Source organism: Colletotrichum paranaense (genome assembly GCF_030867605.1).
Source record: "Colletotrichum paranaense strain IMI 384185 chromosome Unknown Scaffold_6.1, whole genome shotgun sequence".
NCBI lineage: Eukaryota > Fungi > Ascomycota > Sordariomycetes > Glomerellales > Glomerellaceae > Colletotrichum > Colletotrichum paranaense.
This window is the reverse complement of record NW_026848964.1, coordinates 2,618,323-2,635,539: the sequence shown is the minus strand read 5'-3', so window position 1 is coordinate 2,635,539 and position 17,217 is coordinate 2,618,323. Positions and strand designations below refer to the sequence as shown.

Here is a 17,217-nt window from a genome sequence, read left to right as displayed (position 1 = left end):
ACAACGGAGACTCACTTAGATCGAAGTAGACAGTGTTAAACTGAACATTGCATGCGCCATGATCGTTCAGCTTGGTATTCAGTAGTGTGACATCTCAGCATTGTTGATGTCTACGATGGAGACATTCAGCGACTAGGTAATCGACAAATCTATCCATTCTTTCGCTTTCTACCGCAATGAGGAGATAACTGAGATACATATCCCGTCAAGTATGACAGAGACTGTCTTTCTCAAGCCTCGTATAATGGCCAAGAGAAGTACTGCTTTCTCTCCCTCATCAACTCAGCAGCAGCCAACGCCAACAAGCCATTCAAAGAAGAAGCCATGCAACGCTGGAGAGTCTTTCAACCGGCCTCGAAACCCTAGTGTCTTCTATCAAACTATCACAAAAGTTTGATTCATCCTAAAGATGGTTATGATCACTTGGGGTTTTCATCTCGAATAAGTTTGCGTTGACTATAGCAACTTTCATGGCTGATGTCTACCGGAATCAGCTTCACAAAGTGACGAGGATAGACTGCAAAGAACAGCAAGTATTGGGTGGATTTCAGTCATTCCTAGAATGAGATGAAGAAAGACCTGATGGCTCGACTGTTTGGTAATGCGAGGAATCACCTCAGTAATGGTCTTAGGAAAGGCGTGTGTATTTCATCGTACGCAAATCCACCATCATATTGCCGATCATAACTCCTAGCCTAAATTTTAAAGGTACAAGACAAAATCTATGGCTCTCGAAGGAATTAGAAGTAATCTTCAGTCAAAAAGCATCATTTAGCCTGTGCATGTCATACTGAAAACATGAGGTGAAGCTATCCAAGCCTACGAATGTCACGTTTTGAGGCCATCCTATGATTGCCACCTCGTCTTCAAACACTGCGAATGCTTCAGACAGACGTGTTACAAAACAAATCACTACAGTGATTCATATTGTTGATTATCCTCCGTACTATACTAAACCGAAGGGAGTAGGGCGCTTGTCAACTATACTACAAGACCTGTGCGTATGGCTCGGATGTCCCAGACAAAGCACAACATAGCCCTCATAGGTCCGTAGCTAAACGCGCCCTGGGTATCATTCTCTCCTTTTCGCGTTTATTTCTTCTCCAGCTCGTCAAGGATGGGCTTCTCCAAGCTCTCGGGCTTGGTGGTGCTGGCCCAGCGGCCCTTGACCTGGCCGTCGCGGCCGACGAGGAACTTTTCAAAGTTCCACTTGATGCGCTTGAGGCCCATGATGCCGGGCTTCTCCTCCTTGAGCCACTGGAAGAGGGGGTTGGCGGCATCACCGTTGACGTCAATCTTTTGCATGATGGGGAAGGAGACGCCGTAGTTGACCTGGCAGAAATTCTGGATCTCGTCGTCGGAGCCGGGTTCCTGTCCGCCAAACTGGTTGCAGGGGAAGCCGAGGACGATGAAGTCGTCGCCGTGCTTCTCCTTGATGTCCTTGTAGAGCTTCTCGAGGCCGGCGTACTGCGGGGTGAAGCCGCACTTGGAGGCGGTGTTGACGACGAGGACGACCTTGCCCTTGTAGTCGGCGAGGGGGACCTCTTGGCCGCGCTCTGTTTTGGAGGGGAAGAATGCATGTTAGCCAAACCGTTTTCAAGGTGATTGGTTAGTTATCACGCAACAATGGGAATCGCACGTACTGTCCAAGGGCTTGAAGTCGTAGAAGCCTGTTGCGGAAGCCATTGCTGCGGTTGTGTGAATTTGGCGTTGCTGTTCTGCGATAGCTCTAAAATTACCCCGCAATTGGATCTTGTTGATTAGTTGCGGTCGGTCCGGCGATGATGCACAAGTTTTGAGCGAGTAGATGTAGGGAAGAAAAAGTCTTGGATGATGCACAGCTACGGAAGCAGCAGTAGAAGTTGTTTTGAGAGAGAAGGCTCTGGTATGTAGTTGACGAAACATGCCATGCGTGACGCCACGAGGGAGGGATTGGGTGATGCAGGGACGGACGGGAAGGGAAGTGCGTCGTCCTTTCCTGTCACGCCTGTTCCCTTCGCCAGTGGTGCCGGGACAAAGTTTCAATCCGGTTTCCAATGGGGTCCCCGGGCACGGGCGTGCACTCGCATCGAAGCCACACCAACAGACCAAGGTACCACGTATGCGTACACAGTATTCCGTAATTACCTACGGATACCTTCCATTACCGTTAGTGTTGCACCATCACACTTCCAATGCCTCCACAGAGCTGCACTTTGACACCTCGAATGGGCCAGAACAAGAGGGGCACGACGGGGTCTTCGGTCGAAAGTGGGGCCCCGTCACGATGGATGCGGGAGGGTCGACAAGCTCTGCATCGGCCGAGGTACGGGACGGCATGTCCTGGTTCCGTTTTGTTTCGATCTAGACATGCCAATGTAACAGCTTGTCTTTGGTCGCTGGTGACACTGGTAGGTGGATAGATGTGTATCAACAGTGCATTGCCTACAAAGCTCAACTCATACAGTAAGCTCTGTTCCCAAGATCCTCGCTTGAAGTCAACCAAAAGACATCATCTCTGGCAACTCATCAGCTGGTCAATACTGAATCACTACTTCGGATTGATGAAGCGAAAGCGAGACCCGGCTCTTCATGTGAGAGTGGAGCCAGTCGGTTGAATTTGTTGTTCCGGTGCCCGAGTCGGCCAGTCCAGATGGGTGTTGAAGCATCGACTTTTGCAAGTTTGTCCAGCACCAACTTTGAAGTCCGGGTCTTCCGTGGCGGCAGACTGCCCGAGTCGAGGCAAGAGCACCGAAGAGCCGGGGAGGCTAGGTAGGTATCTCAAATTCAATGGAGGGGCTCACGCAGCCACGCCAGACCGGCTCATAACGTTATCGGTATTTGGCCACCCATCGATTGTCAATTACTAAGCAGGACGAATCCGAGGCGAGGCGGATCAATGCTTGTTCCGTCATAGCTCCCTCGCCGAGGTGATTTCCGTATTTGGAATGCAAGGTCGACCCTGAGCCAATTGCCGCCCCGGTCTCTCTCAGCGCAATCTTTCCCAATCACCAGTACGCGAATCACCCGAATGACGCCAGGCTGCTCGAGACTTTACTGCAACCCGCTACCAACAGATACGGATACCTGCTCCGAAGTACCTTGAAGAGGGGGGGCCGCAGCCCGGCCGCGGTCTCGTTCTATCAACGTTCCGCCGCCGTCACCACGCGCTATCGATAAGGAACTTACCCCGCCACGGACCGTGCCCCTCGAGGAGCTCAGGGTCAAGCAGGACACGGCCGCCCCACGGGGTGACGAAATGCCCGCCGTCAGGAAGAAGACGAAGAAGCAGCGGCGCGAGAAACGACAACTCGACATTGCAAGACGGATACTCGAGGAAGAGGCCCTGTCGACACTAACACCGCCCTTGCCAGTCATGGATCCCCAAGCAAAGCGCAACATTGTCATCGTCGGTACGTCTACTACACAACAGGGTCGTCTTCGTCGTCGTCGCCACTTTAAGTAGACTGACATCAAGGGCATGGCCACTTTGCAGGTGGCGGCATCATCGGTTCCACTACGGCCTACTTCCTCACAAGACACCCGAAATACAACCCTGCCCTCCATCGCATCACAATCCTCGAGGCCACTGCCATCGCCTCAGGCGCCTCTGGCAAAGCGGGCGGCCTACTCGCCCTCTGGGCCTACCCGTCTTGCCTCGTTCCACTCTCCTACCGCCTGCACAAGGAGCTCGCCGCGGAGCACGGCGGCGAGAAGAGATGGGGCTACCGGCGCGTCAATTGCGGCAGCTTCGAGGCCCGCGTCACGAAGCAGACGCTCGAGAACATTAAACAAGCTGCCGTGAAACCTGAGGCTGTCGTGCCTGGCGCCAACGAAGGCGAGCAGGAAAAGGGGTGGGAAAGGCTGCCGAAGCAGGACGAGGCCGCCGAGGCCATGTTGCAAGATTCGGGCGGCGTCGTGCCGGGGGACCTCGACTGGATCGATCGGGCCGCCGTCGAGACGTACGCCGAGATGGGCAGGCCCGGAGCGACGGAGACGGCGCAGGTGCATCCCTACGACTTCACCACGTCCATGGCGGCGCTGGCGCAGGAAAAGGGCGTCGAGGTGCGGACCAACGCGCAGCTGAAGAGGATTATCTCCGGTGAGAGCGTAGGCGGCGGCGGCGGCGGCGGCGGCGGCGTCAAGAGCGTCGAGTACCTTGATCGCGAGTCCAACGAGACCCGGACGATCGACGACGTGACGGACGTCCTAGTGTCCGCGGGGCCGTGGACCGGTCGCCTGCTGCCGCGGTCCAAAGTCACGGGCCTGCGGGCCCACAGTGTCGTCTACAACGCCGACGTGAGCCCCTACGCCGTCTTCACCAGCATCAGGCTCCCGGCCGACTTTGTGCCGGAGCACCGGGTCAGCAAAGGACAAAAAAGAAAACACAAGCGCGTCGTCGACCCGGAGATTTATGCGCGGCCGTATGGCGAGGTGTATGCATGTGGTTCGTTGCCCCCTTTCCCCCTTCCCGTCCCTTCCCCTTAGACATATTCAAAAACCAAACTCCAAGTCATCAAAGACACAAAGCTTACGGCAATACTCCCCACACTCTAGGCGAACCAGATGAAGACGCACCCCTCCCAGACACAGCAGACAAGGTCCAAGTAGACGAAGCCAACTGCGACGACATCATCTCGTACATCGCCACCGTCAGCCCCGCCCTGGCAGCCGCCTCCGTCAAGGCGAAGCAGGCGTGCTACCTGCCCCAACACGAGTCTGGCCCCCTCATCGGCGCGACATCGGTCCCGGGCCTATGGCTCGCGGCCGGCCACACGTGCTGGGGCATCCAGAACGGTCCCGCGACGGGAAAACTCATGTCCGAGTATATACTCGACGGCAAGACGGCCAGCGCCGATATCTCGGAGCTGGATCCGAGGCGGTATAGAGTCTAGGTGGTCTGTGATATTTAACGCAGACATGCAGTGGAAGCGCAATTTGGTACTGGAACCGTTGCTGCATGGTATAGAAAATATGGTAGAGACGCATGATTAATGAAACATGAATAGTCATTTGAAAAAAATCATAAAATCTATTATGAGGCTCCCCTAGGATACTCGGTCCCGAGGACAATATCTCTGACTATGCGCACCTCTTAGTGCAAGAGTACCAAGTTGGCTATGGCACCAACAAATGCAACCTCTCATCCCAAATCGTTATTTCCGCGCCCAAAAACTCCCTATAAAACTATCGATAGATGCCAACCCACTTTGTGTCTTTTTGGAGGGATGAGGACAAAAAAGTTCGAGCTATGTCAGGCTAGGTACCTTGGTGAAAGTGAGGTGGGGGGTACGCCAAAGAGCTCGGCACATCATCACCCCGGACATTCTTCCGAGACCTAGCCCGGGGAAACTACCCCCACGGCCGTGATCGGTGGGAAGGGGGACATTTACCCCACCATCTGTCACGCCGGGCACAAAAAAACTTGCCCGCACGCTGAGATCATTTCTCATGAGTGCATGAAATCATGAGAACGAGGAAGATTGCCTTCCAATTAGAGGGAGTTCTCAATGTCCATGACCTCCTTGATGCCCTCCTCAATAGAAAGGGTACGGGCCTTCTCCAGACGTCTCAGAGGCCGTCTTGGGAACCCTCCGTAGCCGTAGTAGCTCTGGATGGCGCCCTTGGTGCCCGCGATGGCAGCCTTTGTCAGGAACCAGTCGCCGCGGCTGAGCTTCTTCTGGAGCTCAATGGCCTCGTCCCTCTTGCCCTCCGAGTAGAGGTTCCACACCTTGACGCAGACCTTGGGCATGACATTGGCACCGCCGGCGATGATGCCGCTGCCGCCGCTGGCGAGGGTCTGGGCCGTGAAGTCGCATATGCCGCCAAAGGCCATGTAGCCGGAGCCTTCTGACCAAGGGGTCTTTGCGTTGGTGGCGAGGGCTACGCGGGTAAGCTTGCCCGTGTTGCCGCAGGTGAACTTTGTGCCGACGATGTTGGGGTGCTCCGCCAGCTTGATGAGCAGGTCGCTGTCCATGTCGATGCCGGAGACGGCGCCGGGGTAGTTGTAGAGGACAAGAGGGATGGGGCTCTGGTCGGCGACGGCGATGAAGTAGTCGTAGATGGCCTGCTCGTCCATTTGGGCGCGGAAGTAGGAGGGGGGAAGGATGAGGGAGTAGTCGGCGCCGACTTCGAGGGCGGCCTTGGAGAGCTCAATGGTGCCGCGGACACTGCCCTCGGTGGCACCGAGAATGATGGGGGTGCTCTGGAAGCCGGCAGCGTCAAGAGCCTCACGGGTGGCCTTGGTCACGGCCAGCTTCTCCTCGCGTGTGCAGTGGGCAGCCTCTCCGTTGGAACCCATGACGACCAGACCGGCAAGACCAGCCTTGGCCAGGCGCTCGGCGTGCTTCTTGATGGTAGGGATGTCGAGATCTTCCGTCTCGGGGTCGAAGAAGGTCATGGTGGGGGCGTAGATGCCGACGGGGAGGGGGCGGCGAGCGCCACTGCTTCCGTTGGAGACGGTCATGATGGGCTGGTTTGGTGGGTGAGCTGGATGAATGAGAGAGCTGTGAGCAAAGTGTGAGTGAGAGGGGTAGGTTGTAGAGGTGAAGAGCACAAGAGAAGAGTGGTGTGGTTGGTGAGAAGAGGTGAGAGGTAATACTTACCAGAGAGACGAGTAGAGGCCGGTGTTGTATTTATAGGAGGGAGAAAGAAGAGAGACGACGAGGAGGACGGCAAGATTTCTGTGAGCTAATGGGCTTGTTCCAGTATCAGCAAGCCCGCGCGGGGTGGGATGAGTCTAGAAATAAATATTTGACGTGTCGCGAGGGCCTTGCTCGTGTGGACATTGGCCCGAACTATCGAGCATCGTGTAGACTCAAAGCCAAGACCGGAGAAGCTAACAACTGCACAACGGGGCCACCTTGGGACGCTCCCTTGCACCCCCAGTTGGGGGAGGGAGGGGGAGGGGCAATCGGAAACTAGACGAGAAGAACGCTAAGAGAAATGGAGAAGGGGGTGGAGTGTGCAGAGAAACGAGGTGCATCGCCGGTACTGCGGCAAGCGGTTCCTGTTTCCAGGTAGTTCAACAATGAGGCTTTTGGTGTCCAATTCCTACTCTTTGATGGCCCGCATTAGCCTACTAGGATAATGTTGGTCAAGCTCACATATTTGCAGATATCTTGAGGGAAGAGATGGACAGCATTGGTGAGGATGAAGTCGGCTCGCTGCGTTTCAGTCCCACTTTGAGGAGGAATCCTCTGGGCAGGGCTCTCAGTCATGGCGGGGTATTTGCAGACTTCGAGAAAAGACAGTCGTCACACGTCACAAGACGAAGGAAATCCGAGACAAGCAAGGGACTTCCCTTGAAGCTCCGATCCATCCAACATCGCCCACCCACGTCTGTGGTCCGTGGGCTCCGGTAATAGACGGTAGGGAAGATGCATCTGCTGTAAGCTGTAGCCCTGTGTCGTGGGCAGGATCTGCTGGGAAGATGGATTGCGCCAATGCCACGAGATCTGCACGGAGGCAACCAGCACAGGGCTGGGTGGTGTCCGGAATCTGAAATCGCGCGTGGAGGGCAATACCAGACGGTGATGAGAAAGATGGCATTATTGGGAGAGCTGTCGTCTGGTCATGCAGCACAAGGCCAGTCAAGCCCGTCTTGAGCATTAGCGCTGAACTGGGACATGCACAGCTGCAGGCCGGAGAGTGCCTGGCAAATCATCCGGCGATTGGTAGCCCAGTCTCGGGTTTGCTCGCCCGTCGTGCATGAGTTGAACTTTTTTCCGTTGTCATCTCTCTTTTGACCTATCGACACCGCCAGAAGTGTAGACGCACTAAGCGGCATATTGGAGACGAGGAAAGTGACGAGAGCCACGGCGGCAGTGGTGTTCAGCTCAGAAGATACTGAAACCCTACGGTCAGCATCAAGAAGTGAATTCGGTAAGTTGTCTTGCTGTGTATCTGGAGACGAGCCAAGTAAGCTATGCTCTGTGCCAGCGATGGCTTTTCACTAAGCAAGTCCGGATCGCTACCGGTCAGCTCCGATGACCGCAGCCTGTGGCCGGCGGGAGAGAACCGGTATGGCCACTGAAACAGTAGAGCATCTAGCAGATGGCTTAGTGCATCGCTGTAACCTCTTTGCAACGATATGTGAGAGGCTGGCCGGCGATACGAAGCGTATGGAGTGGCATGGATTTGTGCGTCGTTGAAGTGTTGGAGAAGGTTGGAAGTGATGGAGATGGAAGTCAAATGAGTGGACGGAGAAATTACGTCTAAGATGTTCCTCCAATAGGAAGCAGAGAACTATGCCTGGCAGGGTAAGTGGGGTGTCTTTGAATGAGTGGAGGTACCACGGTACCTTAGCTTCAGAGTTGGAGCAGGCACGGAGGGGCACGAGGGGTCTAGCCATCGGCGCTGGAACGGAATGGATGAGCGAAAGGACATAATGTAGGTAACAAGACTCGCGATCAATGTGAGATGCATGTAAAAAGGCGTTAGGTAGTCTAATATTCTGAAGAACCTTTCAGGTTGGTGTGGCCTAGAGTCTGCGCTACGTTCTGGTGCAGATAGTATCATGAAAGGCTTCATGTTGTAAGTATTGAGTTACATAAGCTACTAGGTATCTACTTCTTAGACTCCAATTCTCGGGTAAAGTCGTTCAAAATATTGCATATTGCTAATGTCGCGGGCAATGAAACTCAAGTTGGTAGACTGCTGGCCAATACAACCACAGTCTTTAGCCGGTTGAAGAGGGATTAAATATCGAATTCTGCAGGCGATGTATCGTGTGCAGCAGGTAAAGGATCCCATCGCCTAATTTTCTTCGGAGCAGGATGCCCTGGCGCGCATTTCGGAATGAATATCACTACATCAGCCGTAACTGCCTGCATACCGTCTGTCAGAGGGGTTTTACAATCGAGAAATTTCCTACACGCATTCTGTCCAGCGAAATGCGCAGTAGCAGAATAGTTTTATGGCCTACGGATACCTTGGTGGTTTATTGAGATATCAACTCACTCAAGGTTCCTTGTCTCATGTATTTCATACCAGCGGTCATCCATGTCACGAGTTGTCGCGGGGCAGATGGGGCGTGGGGGCGGGGAATGAGGCCAGGAAAAAGATACTTATACCAGCACTGAGGTTGTGTCTCCCCGGGCGGGCGAAGGCTATCCAGGTAAATTTCGTCAAGTCCAAAATCAAAAACTGAGAATATTGGCTCCTTGAATCATTTAGCTTCCGTTTAGACAGACGATTGTCCAACATCATTCTTGCCCGCTCTCGGCTCTCAAAAGTTTGGGGATTGAGTTGTGGTACGAATACTCTAAACAGGTTGATTCTTCTATGAAATGGTCTTCCCAGCCAATGGGTAATAATCGGCGTTAATTGCTCTAACTAGCCAGCAATTGATCACCCCGTTTAAACAAATTGGCATTATTCTCCTTGGCCGAGTCCACACGTTACTAGGCCGACTACTAGCACAAAGTGAGGTACACAAGCACACCCGTTGAACCCCAATGGAAGAACGGCACGACGCTGCCCCACACTTGCGATTCCCACGGCCCCTCCCCCTCCCCCTCATTCCACTTTTTTTGCTGCCCCTCCATGTTTCTCTTACTCTTCAGTCGCGAAACTGCAACTCCCAGATGTCTTCACTCTGGTTATTTCTCCGAAATGAGAAGGCAATGCACAGAACAAATTTCAAAGAAGAATTGGCTACGGAGTTGCCCTGGTATCATTGGAAGCTCATGCTAAATCATGAAAATCCGGCAAGATGGCGTGGCGGCGGCGCAGCCTCCGTCTTGGGCTTGAATCGGCCGGTGCGACCCTCCGAACACCGGCGTCGACGGCGCCGTGGCTTCGGTCATGCTCGGGGTGTGTTTCCAGAAGCGGCAGCATGTTTTTTTCTTCTCCTACATTCTTTCCCCTCTAGGGACAAATTTCCATTACTATAGTCAGAAGTTCTTTGCAAAATCTCTCATGATTCCGCAATATGCTCCCGATCCAACTTGATGCTGGATGAACGCTGAAGAACCAACCATGCATGCGCCATGCAACTCGTTCGCTCTTCCAAAAGTCTCGGCTTTTTCTAACAAAACAAGCCAAGAGCAGCCATCATAGCACATCATACCAGAGACTCCCTATAATTGTCTCCATCAGACTATCTGAGCGGATAAGTCGAGCGTCTGGGCTGGGGGAGCTGACGCACGGCGGAGTGCGGGGCTGATAAATCCCTCCAATTGTCTTCCCCCCTCCTCTGCCCCTCAATTTTTCCGGGCCCAGCTTTGTCGTGGAGTAGCTACGAGACGTGACGGAGACGAGACGGGAGCTTCTCCTTGGTCGCCATGCCACGGCGAGCTTCATCCTTAGAGAGAGAAAAATATTCTTGGCCTGCCCATTGTTATCCGTTGCCGCTCTTGTTCCGTGCTGTCTCTCGCTGCGTCTCGCCCGAGCTACTTGTGCTACTTTGCCCATTGACACGTTCCCACCCCTCTATTATATAGACCGTAACTTTCGCCGTCTGTCCTAGCTCGTGAAGTTCCTCTTCTCCATTCCCTCCCAAACTCTCCTCTCCCCTCACCTGTATCATTTCCAAAACCATTGAAAGAAAAGACGCGACCAAAATGGAGCCTCTCAACGTCTTGATGGTAAGCCAATTCAGAATCATCCGGCTCAGTTCCACGTGCTAATCTCATCACCAGGTTGGTACCGGAGAGTACACCACCGGCTTCGTCGGTGGCGGTGCCTCTGGTTCGGACAAGAAGGTGGGCGTCGTCGGCCTGACTCTCTTCGACCTGAGGAGAAGAGGCAAGGTCAACCAGCTGGGCATGGTTGGCGTCAACGGCACAAAGTTCCCCGCCATTAGTACGCAAAACACCGCTATCCCGAGCCAATATAGTCAAAGTGATAATGCTGACCTGTGCGTGAAGGGGAGCATCTCCACAAGAACATCACCCAGGCTTACAACGGCCTGGACACCTCCTTCGACTCATACCCCGCCAACGACAAGAAGGACCCCGACTCCTACAAGACGGCCATCGACGCCCTCAAGGCCGGCGACGCCATCACCATCTTTACCCCCGACACCACCCACTACCCCATCGCCCTCTACGCCATCGAGCGCGGTATCCACGTGCTCCTGACCAAGCCCGCCGTCAAGGACCTGGAGCACCACCAGGCCCTCATCGAGGCCGCCGACAAGAAGGGCGTATACGTCTTCATCGAGCACCACAAGCGCTTCGACCCGGCCTACTCAGACGCCCGCTTCAAGGCCCAGAAGCTCGGCGACTTCAACTACTTTTACAGCTACATGTCCCAGCCCAAGTCCCAGCTCGAGACCTTCAAGGCCTGGGCCGGCGTCGACTCGGACATCTCTTACTACCTTAACAGCCACCACGTCGACATTTGCGACTCCATGGTCACCCAGCAAGGCTTCGTCCCCGTCAAGGTCTCCGCCTCAGCGTCAAAGGGCATCGCCACCGACCTCGGCTGCGACCCGGCCACCGAGGACACAATCTCCGTCCTCGTCCACTGGGAGAAGAAGGGCGACCCATCCAAAAAGGCCACGGGCGTCTACACCGCCAGCTGGACCGCGCCCCAGCGCGCGGGCGTCCATTCGAACCAGTACTTCCACTACCTCGCCGCCAACGGCGAGATCCGCGTCGACCAGGCCAAGCGCGGCTACGACGTCGCCGACGACTCGGCGGGCCAGCTCATGTGGTACAACCCCTTTTACATGCGCTACGCGCCCGATGAGGACGGAAACTTCAACGGCCAGACGGGCTACGGCTATATCTCGCTCGAGAAGTTCGTCGACGGCTGCCGGCAGGTCAACTCTGGCCAGCTCAAGCCCAAGGATCTCGATGCCAAGGGTCTGCCTACCCTCAAGAACACCATCGCCACCACGGCTATCCTCCACGCTGGCAGGAAAAGTATCGACGAGAACCGTGAGATCAAGATTGAGGTCAACGACGGTGTCTGGAAGCTGGTGTAAGGGGTTTTGTGTGTCGAAGGGATGACGACCTTGTGTGGATGACCTGTGGATATGTAAAGGGCTTATATACCATCTGCTATTTTACGCTGAATGAAATCAAATCATGACATGAATGAGATTACGCTTTGATTGCGATGTGATTTTAAGCCAGAGTTTTATCGATCGTGAAAATGGGATGTCCAGAGATTTGAACCTCAGTGTAAGTTCACACAAGAAAGTGTGCGATCCATCACCACAGGAAGTTCTCATCCGCCCTTACGAGCTTGACCTATCAGTTGGACACCAGCCAATGAAAAGCGCCAAGTGACCATCTCAAATAGTCAATCGCTTCTGAGAAAACATTTTCCAGCTTCAAGAGCCAGAACTGATAATGAATAACAACATCACAAATCTGAGTCGATTCCTCCATGGGTGACGTGGGATGAATCATCACAGCTTGCCGCGCACGTCTGTCTATCTAGCCGAAGGGCCAATCACTCTTTCGCAACCGCGATCTTCATCCTCCAACCCTGTGCTGGGCCGTGGTCCCCACAATATAGGTCGAACCGATACAAGAGAAGCCAAAAAAGAGTTCACCCCCCCCCCCCCCCGGTGGCTGGGAACTCGGAATATCTAGTGCTTATGCTGGAATTAGAACTCGGGTACTCTCGTATGCGCTTAGCCTGTTGTCGAGTAGGCTGGTTGGCGTAGATTTCAATTGTTGACAACGAACCACTCCACCACCCAGTCCAGTTTGACCTGACCCCCCGGCCTAGAGGAGCGCCTGCTGTTGCTGGTGACGAGAATGGTACTGAGGGGGCCTATATGGGCTTCATCTGTGGTGTGTTGTGATTTTCAGGGCGAATATACATGAAGGTGCAGATGGGATGTGCCACGCGCAAGGCACCTACCTGCCTACTTTAAGGTATCGACAGCTGCGTGAGAGGCAAGAACGCTGGAACACAGATTGTAAAGATATCGGCGTTTCCTTTACTGCTTGTAAACAGTGTGTCACAACGAACGGCTATGGTTTGAAAGAAATAAACACTCAAAAAATGTTGATACGATGATAGAGAAGGTTTTAGCATGGAGAGAGTCCTGAAGCTTCTCAGGCGATATCCGCGAGAAGGTTCGATTAAAGCCATCCATAAGGAGGACTCGACCTCACCCTCCTCTCAAAAAACCTACCCAGAACGCCTTGAATCTGTCGTAATTTATAATAAAGTTAATTTCTACGGAAAAAAAGAGACTCCAAGGAACTTGAATACCTCAAGTACGGCACGGAACTAAAGGCATCACATTCAGGTGAGAAAGACGAATCTCGGTCAGATGTCGGTGAATCTCGGTGTACGTATCAGCACCCGCACGTCGAACCACGCTAAGCCCGATACGAGCCAAGCGGCCCCTCCCCCGATAAGATAAGATTAACAAAAAATTCGAGAAGCGGCAACTTGAGCAACCTCTAGCCAAACTGCTTTGCGCCCGGCCACCTCGTACCTCGTTAATTCTACCTTACCCAAGGCACTCGTGATCCCGCATCCCACCACCTCCTTCACCTTCTCCGAAAAAAAAGACAATCGGCTCACAATGGGTTCCGTCCTCCAAAAGAAGAAGCGCCGCTCCGGCCGCGCCAAAGTCAAGACAAACAGGCCCAAGAAGCTCCTCAACCCTCTCGGCAACGACATCATCGCAAAGAACTGGTACGCAGACACACGCACACACACACACACTCGTCGCCCCTTTGAACTGCCCGCACCTCTACGTCCAGATCCCACCCCCGAGAGAGAAACACAATTTGTGCTGACCACCCATTGTCGTCCAGGAACAAGAAGGAAACCCTCACCCAAAACTACCGCCGCCTAGGCCTCACAGCCCGCCTCAAATCAGCAACAGGCGGCACAGAAAAGACACTCGCCCAACTCGAGCAAGAAAAGACCGCCTCCTCCTCCACCGCCGCAAAGCGCGACCCCTTCGCCATCTCCACAACCGAAGAAGCCGTCTTTGAAGAAGCCCGCGTCGAGCGCGACGCCGACGGCAAAATCATCAAGATCCACTACGCCAGCGCCAATAAGCGTCCCAACCCCCTCAACGACCCCCTGAACGCCCTCGAAGAAGGATCCGACGACGAAGAGGAGAACGAAGAAGAATGGGGTGGCATCGACGACGAGAGCAGACCCGAAGTCATCCGCCTCCTCGAAAAGGAAGCCGCCCTCCCCGAGATCAAGAAGCCGCGACACATTAGCCAGCAGGAGAAAGAATGGCTCGAGAGGTTGATTGCCAAGCACGGCGACGATTACGATGCCATGGTGCGGGATCGCAAGTTGAACCCCATGCAGCAAACGAAGGGCGATATCACGCGCCGGGTGAAGAGGTTTACTGGCAAGGCGTAAATCTTTCCGGGAGAGGAGACGCAGTGTAGATGAGAAGGGGGGAAAATGGAAGGAAGGAAGTAGAGGGGAGGGGAAGAAAGCATTTACAGAGAGGGAGGGCATGGAAGGAAAGAAAAAGTTCCAAAAGGAGTCGTTCATATTACATGTTGGTCGGTGGTAAGAGCCTGGCCATAGAGGAAATACTGTCGTGTTCCCCCTTTGAGGAGTTATGGCGTTTTCAGATCAAATTTTTTTGGCATAAAACACAATATTCCACATGTTCACTACGAAAGCAAGCTGATCATTTTTCATCATTGACTTTTAATCGTCATGTCATCAAATTTGATGTCTACCTAGAGAGAGCTTCATGCCTGGTATCTTTGCGATTACCTTTGTTACAAATGGGACGCCAACAACACCCCGTAATCCGGAAAATAAAAATCCAAGCCCATCTATGTGAACACTGGACAGCACAGTCCGTCCGCCTTCGTCAACCCAAAACCGGCCTAGGTTTTGCTCGGGCTGTGGCCCTGCCATCACAAATCCTTCACACTGGAATACTACCCCATTGAAAGAATAGGATATTCATCTTAATGCATCGTGCGATCGTAGGGCGCAGAAGGGAACTGCGCCGGCCGGTCGTCGTCGTAAGCAGGCGCTGCGCCATACGGCTCAGGGGCGGAGTATGGTTGTACCGCCGCCGCGGGGCTGGTGGAGGTGGGCCTCTGGGGATGAGTTTGAGAGTGATACTCGGTCTCGCTGTCGAACATGGCACCGTTCTGGCGCGAGGGGAGGGATCCGTAGCGGTTCGGGTCGTCATCCTCGCCGTAGGCCGAGCTGCCGGCGCCGTAGCGACTGTTGTAGCTGTTGTTGGCGTATCCGTGGTTGCCGGTGGCGTTGCCGCCGTAGAGCGTTGTGTTGTCGTCGTTGTGGTCATCCATCTGGACGGGGGCGTACGCCTCCTCGTCGTGGGGTGCCATGGAGAAGGCGGCCTTGTCGGGGTCGATGTTGTCTCCGCCGAGCTTCTCCTTGTCGTAGCCGGGGAGCTTGCCGTGGAACTGGTAGTACTTCAGAGTGTACAGACTGACAAAGGTGCTGCCTCCGAAGAGAAGGCTGCCAAAGTGCTGTTAGCATCATTGCCTGAATAGCTGCGATCCACATTCTCTGATGACTTACCACACGAAAACACCCAAGCCGACAATGGCCTTGCTGAGCTTGCAGCCGTCACCGCACTGGTTGGCCGTGTTGTAGGCGGCCTGACTTGCGAAGGCAGAAAGCCAGATGATGCAGAAGCATGCATCTACGATGGCCATAGCGTAGGGGTTGGCCAGTTTTCTCGTTCTCGGCCACCGCGGCGCCATAATCAGGTAGATCCACGCTGGTAGCGAAAGGAAGCACTGCGATGCGACTGTCAGCGATTTGCATACCTTGCCAAAATACAGGACTCATTTTCCTGTCAGGTTGCCTTACCACTCCAAAAGTCCAGCCATTGTTGCCGACGATTTTTGCGTTATCGGCTCTAAACACTGCAATTTCCAATGCCCAAATGGCGAAGGACAGAATGAACTGGAAGATGTGCAGACCGAGCTTGACGCCGGGGACGTATTCCGGGTCAAAGTCGAGGTTTCCGAGCATGTTTGTCGTCGAGTCGTCGAATATGTCGGGTTTGTTGGTGATCTAGTAGGGTTTCCCTACGTTTGTGATCGAAAGGGGGATGTTGGATGAGAGGAGGTTGTCAGCTATGCGACTGTTGCTCCCCTGGCCTTTTTTCCCCTTCTAAATAAAGATCAAACTCAATCCGGCTCGGCAACGGGGTTTGGCGAGACAACCCAGGGATCGGAACCAGTGGACGGGGGGTTTTGGGGGGCCAATCGATAAGGGAACCCGCCGTAATGATGTAAGATAGGTAGCTCGCTGGCTTGGGTTGTTCGGGTTGTGGGAACGAGTGTCGAGGGCGAGGTGAGATGCTGTTCGCTGATTGTCAAAAACACTGGAAACTATCCGTGAGAGAAAGCTTTGAGGTATGTGAGTGAGGTGAGGTGAGTGTGAGGAAGATGGGAGGTAATAGACGGGAAATCAGAAACAGAAGGAGCAAAGTGGCTTTTGGGGGACGCGTCTGCCTTTTCTTGTCTTTAAAACGAAACAGCCCCAGCTGGCCTCGAATTGCGGCAGTGACGAGACGTGGATTCAGTGGGCAACGACTCGTTCCCTCTTACCCTTACTGTGGCAGTGGGCGGTGGAGTGGACGCCTGGCAGAGGGGTGGGTCCAAGCCGCGCCTGAAGCTCCCGTCATCTTTGGTCTTTGCCTTCCCTGCCTTGCCTTACCTTAGCAATTCGAAGTTTGCTGTGAGTTGAGGCAAGGTACCTTGAGGTATGTAATCATTCCACATTGCACTGCAGTGTAATCATCTTCTCGTCTTGATACTAACCTTGAGGCTTCAACCAGGATCCCTCCTACGGTCATTTTGCAGCCCCGATGCTGCGGAACCTCTACGCGCAATGGGACGGACACCAATGCGAACTCACGGCCCATGATCCAAGGACACTCCATGAACGGATGGATTCCACACAGGCACACGGGTTGGGATGAGGCAGACTGCGGAAACTTGGGTTGAACCAAGCCACTCAACCGCTGGGTTTACACTGCGCCACTGCGGCCCAGGCAGCGAATTATCGTCCCTCAAGTGCGACCAGCTGAGCAATAGATCCCTGCACGCCACGCCTCCCCGAGCGAATAGTTCGAACCCGTCTCTTTTTTTACCTTTTCTGTCCCCTTTGCCCTGTGGCCCTATTGTTCACCATGTGTCCATGTACTTGGTGTCGCCGCATGCTAGCCAAAGGGACGACGTTCAAGGTACAGAGAGCCTACCAAGGGGAGGAAGCCACGCACCAGTTCAATGGTATGGTGCCTTTTCGTATTTCTCAACCGTCGACCGGCGCAAGCCAATGGCTGAC

General features: G+C 54.0%; 7 protein-coding genes across 7 annotated transcripts; 4 read left to right on the top strand and 3 right to left on the bottom strand.

Annotated features, from left to right (window-relative positions):
• Positions 1 to 1,092: 1,092 nt before the first annotated feature.
• CPAR01_08544 (glutathione peroxidase) lies at positions 1,093 to 1,686 on the bottom strand (the record flags this gene model as incomplete). The annotated part of the gene is made up of 2 exons (XM_060492812.1): positions 1,093 to 1,556; positions 1,644 to 1,686. 2 exons carry the CDS (start codon positions 1,684 to 1,686, stop codon positions 1,093 to 1,095), a joined length of 507 nt encoding a protein of 168 aa, XP_060349182.1.
• Positions 1,687 to 3,238: 1,552 nt separating this feature from the next.
• Positions 3,239 to 4,874, top strand: CPAR01_08543 (FAD dependent oxidoreductase; the record flags this gene model as incomplete). Its single annotated transcript, XM_060492811.1, has 3 exons — positions 3,239 to 3,392; positions 3,458 to 4,426; positions 4,537 to 4,874. 3 exons carry the CDS (start codon positions 3,239 to 3,241, stop codon positions 4,872 to 4,874), a joined length of 1,461 nt encoding a protein of 486 aa, XP_060349181.1.
• A 599-nt stretch (positions 4,875 to 5,473) lies between these two features.
• Positions 5,474 to 6,445, bottom strand: CPAR01_08542 (dihydrodipicolinate synthetase; the record flags this gene model as incomplete). The annotated part of the gene is made up of 1 exon (XM_060492810.1): positions 5,474 to 6,445. One exon carries the CDS (start codon positions 6,443 to 6,445, stop codon positions 5,474 to 5,476), a length of 972 nt encoding a protein of 323 aa, XP_060349180.1.
• Positions 6,446 to 10,544: 4,099 nt separating this feature from the next.
• On the top strand, positions 10,545 to 11,914 carry CPAR01_08541 (oxidoreductase family protein; the record flags this gene model as incomplete). Its single annotated transcript, XM_060492809.1, has 3 exons — positions 10,545 to 10,568; positions 10,623 to 10,785; positions 10,851 to 11,914. The coding sequence occupies 3 exons, from the start codon at positions 10,545 to 10,547 to the stop codon at positions 11,912 to 11,914; spliced, it is 1,251 nt and encodes a 416-aa protein (XP_060349179.1).
• Positions 11,915 to 13,480: 1,566 nt separating this feature from the next.
• On the top strand, positions 13,481 to 14,283 carry CPAR01_08540 (ribosome biogenesis protein Nop16; the record flags this gene model as incomplete). The annotated part of the gene is made up of 2 exons (XM_060492808.1): positions 13,481 to 13,593; positions 13,716 to 14,283. 2 exons carry the CDS (start codon positions 13,481 to 13,483, stop codon positions 14,281 to 14,283), a joined length of 681 nt encoding a protein of 226 aa, XP_060349178.1.
• Positions 14,284 to 14,852: 569 nt separating this feature from the next.
• CPAR01_08539 (uncharacterized protein) lies at positions 14,853 to 15,897 on the bottom strand (the record flags this gene model as incomplete). The annotated part of the gene is made up of 3 exons (XM_060492807.1): positions 14,853 to 15,375; positions 15,439 to 15,659; positions 15,733 to 15,897. 3 exons carry the CDS (start codon positions 15,895 to 15,897, stop codon positions 14,853 to 14,855), a joined length of 909 nt encoding a protein of 302 aa, XP_060349177.1.
• A 419-nt stretch (positions 15,898 to 16,316) lies between these two features.
• CPAR01_08538 (uncharacterized protein) lies at positions 16,317 to 16,592 on the top strand (the record flags this gene model as incomplete). The annotated part of the gene is made up of 1 exon (XM_060492806.1): positions 16,317 to 16,592. The coding sequence occupies one exon, from the start codon at positions 16,317 to 16,319 to the stop codon at positions 16,590 to 16,592; it is 276 nt and encodes a 91-aa protein (XP_060349176.1).
• Positions 16,593 to 17,217: the final 625 nt, after the last annotated feature.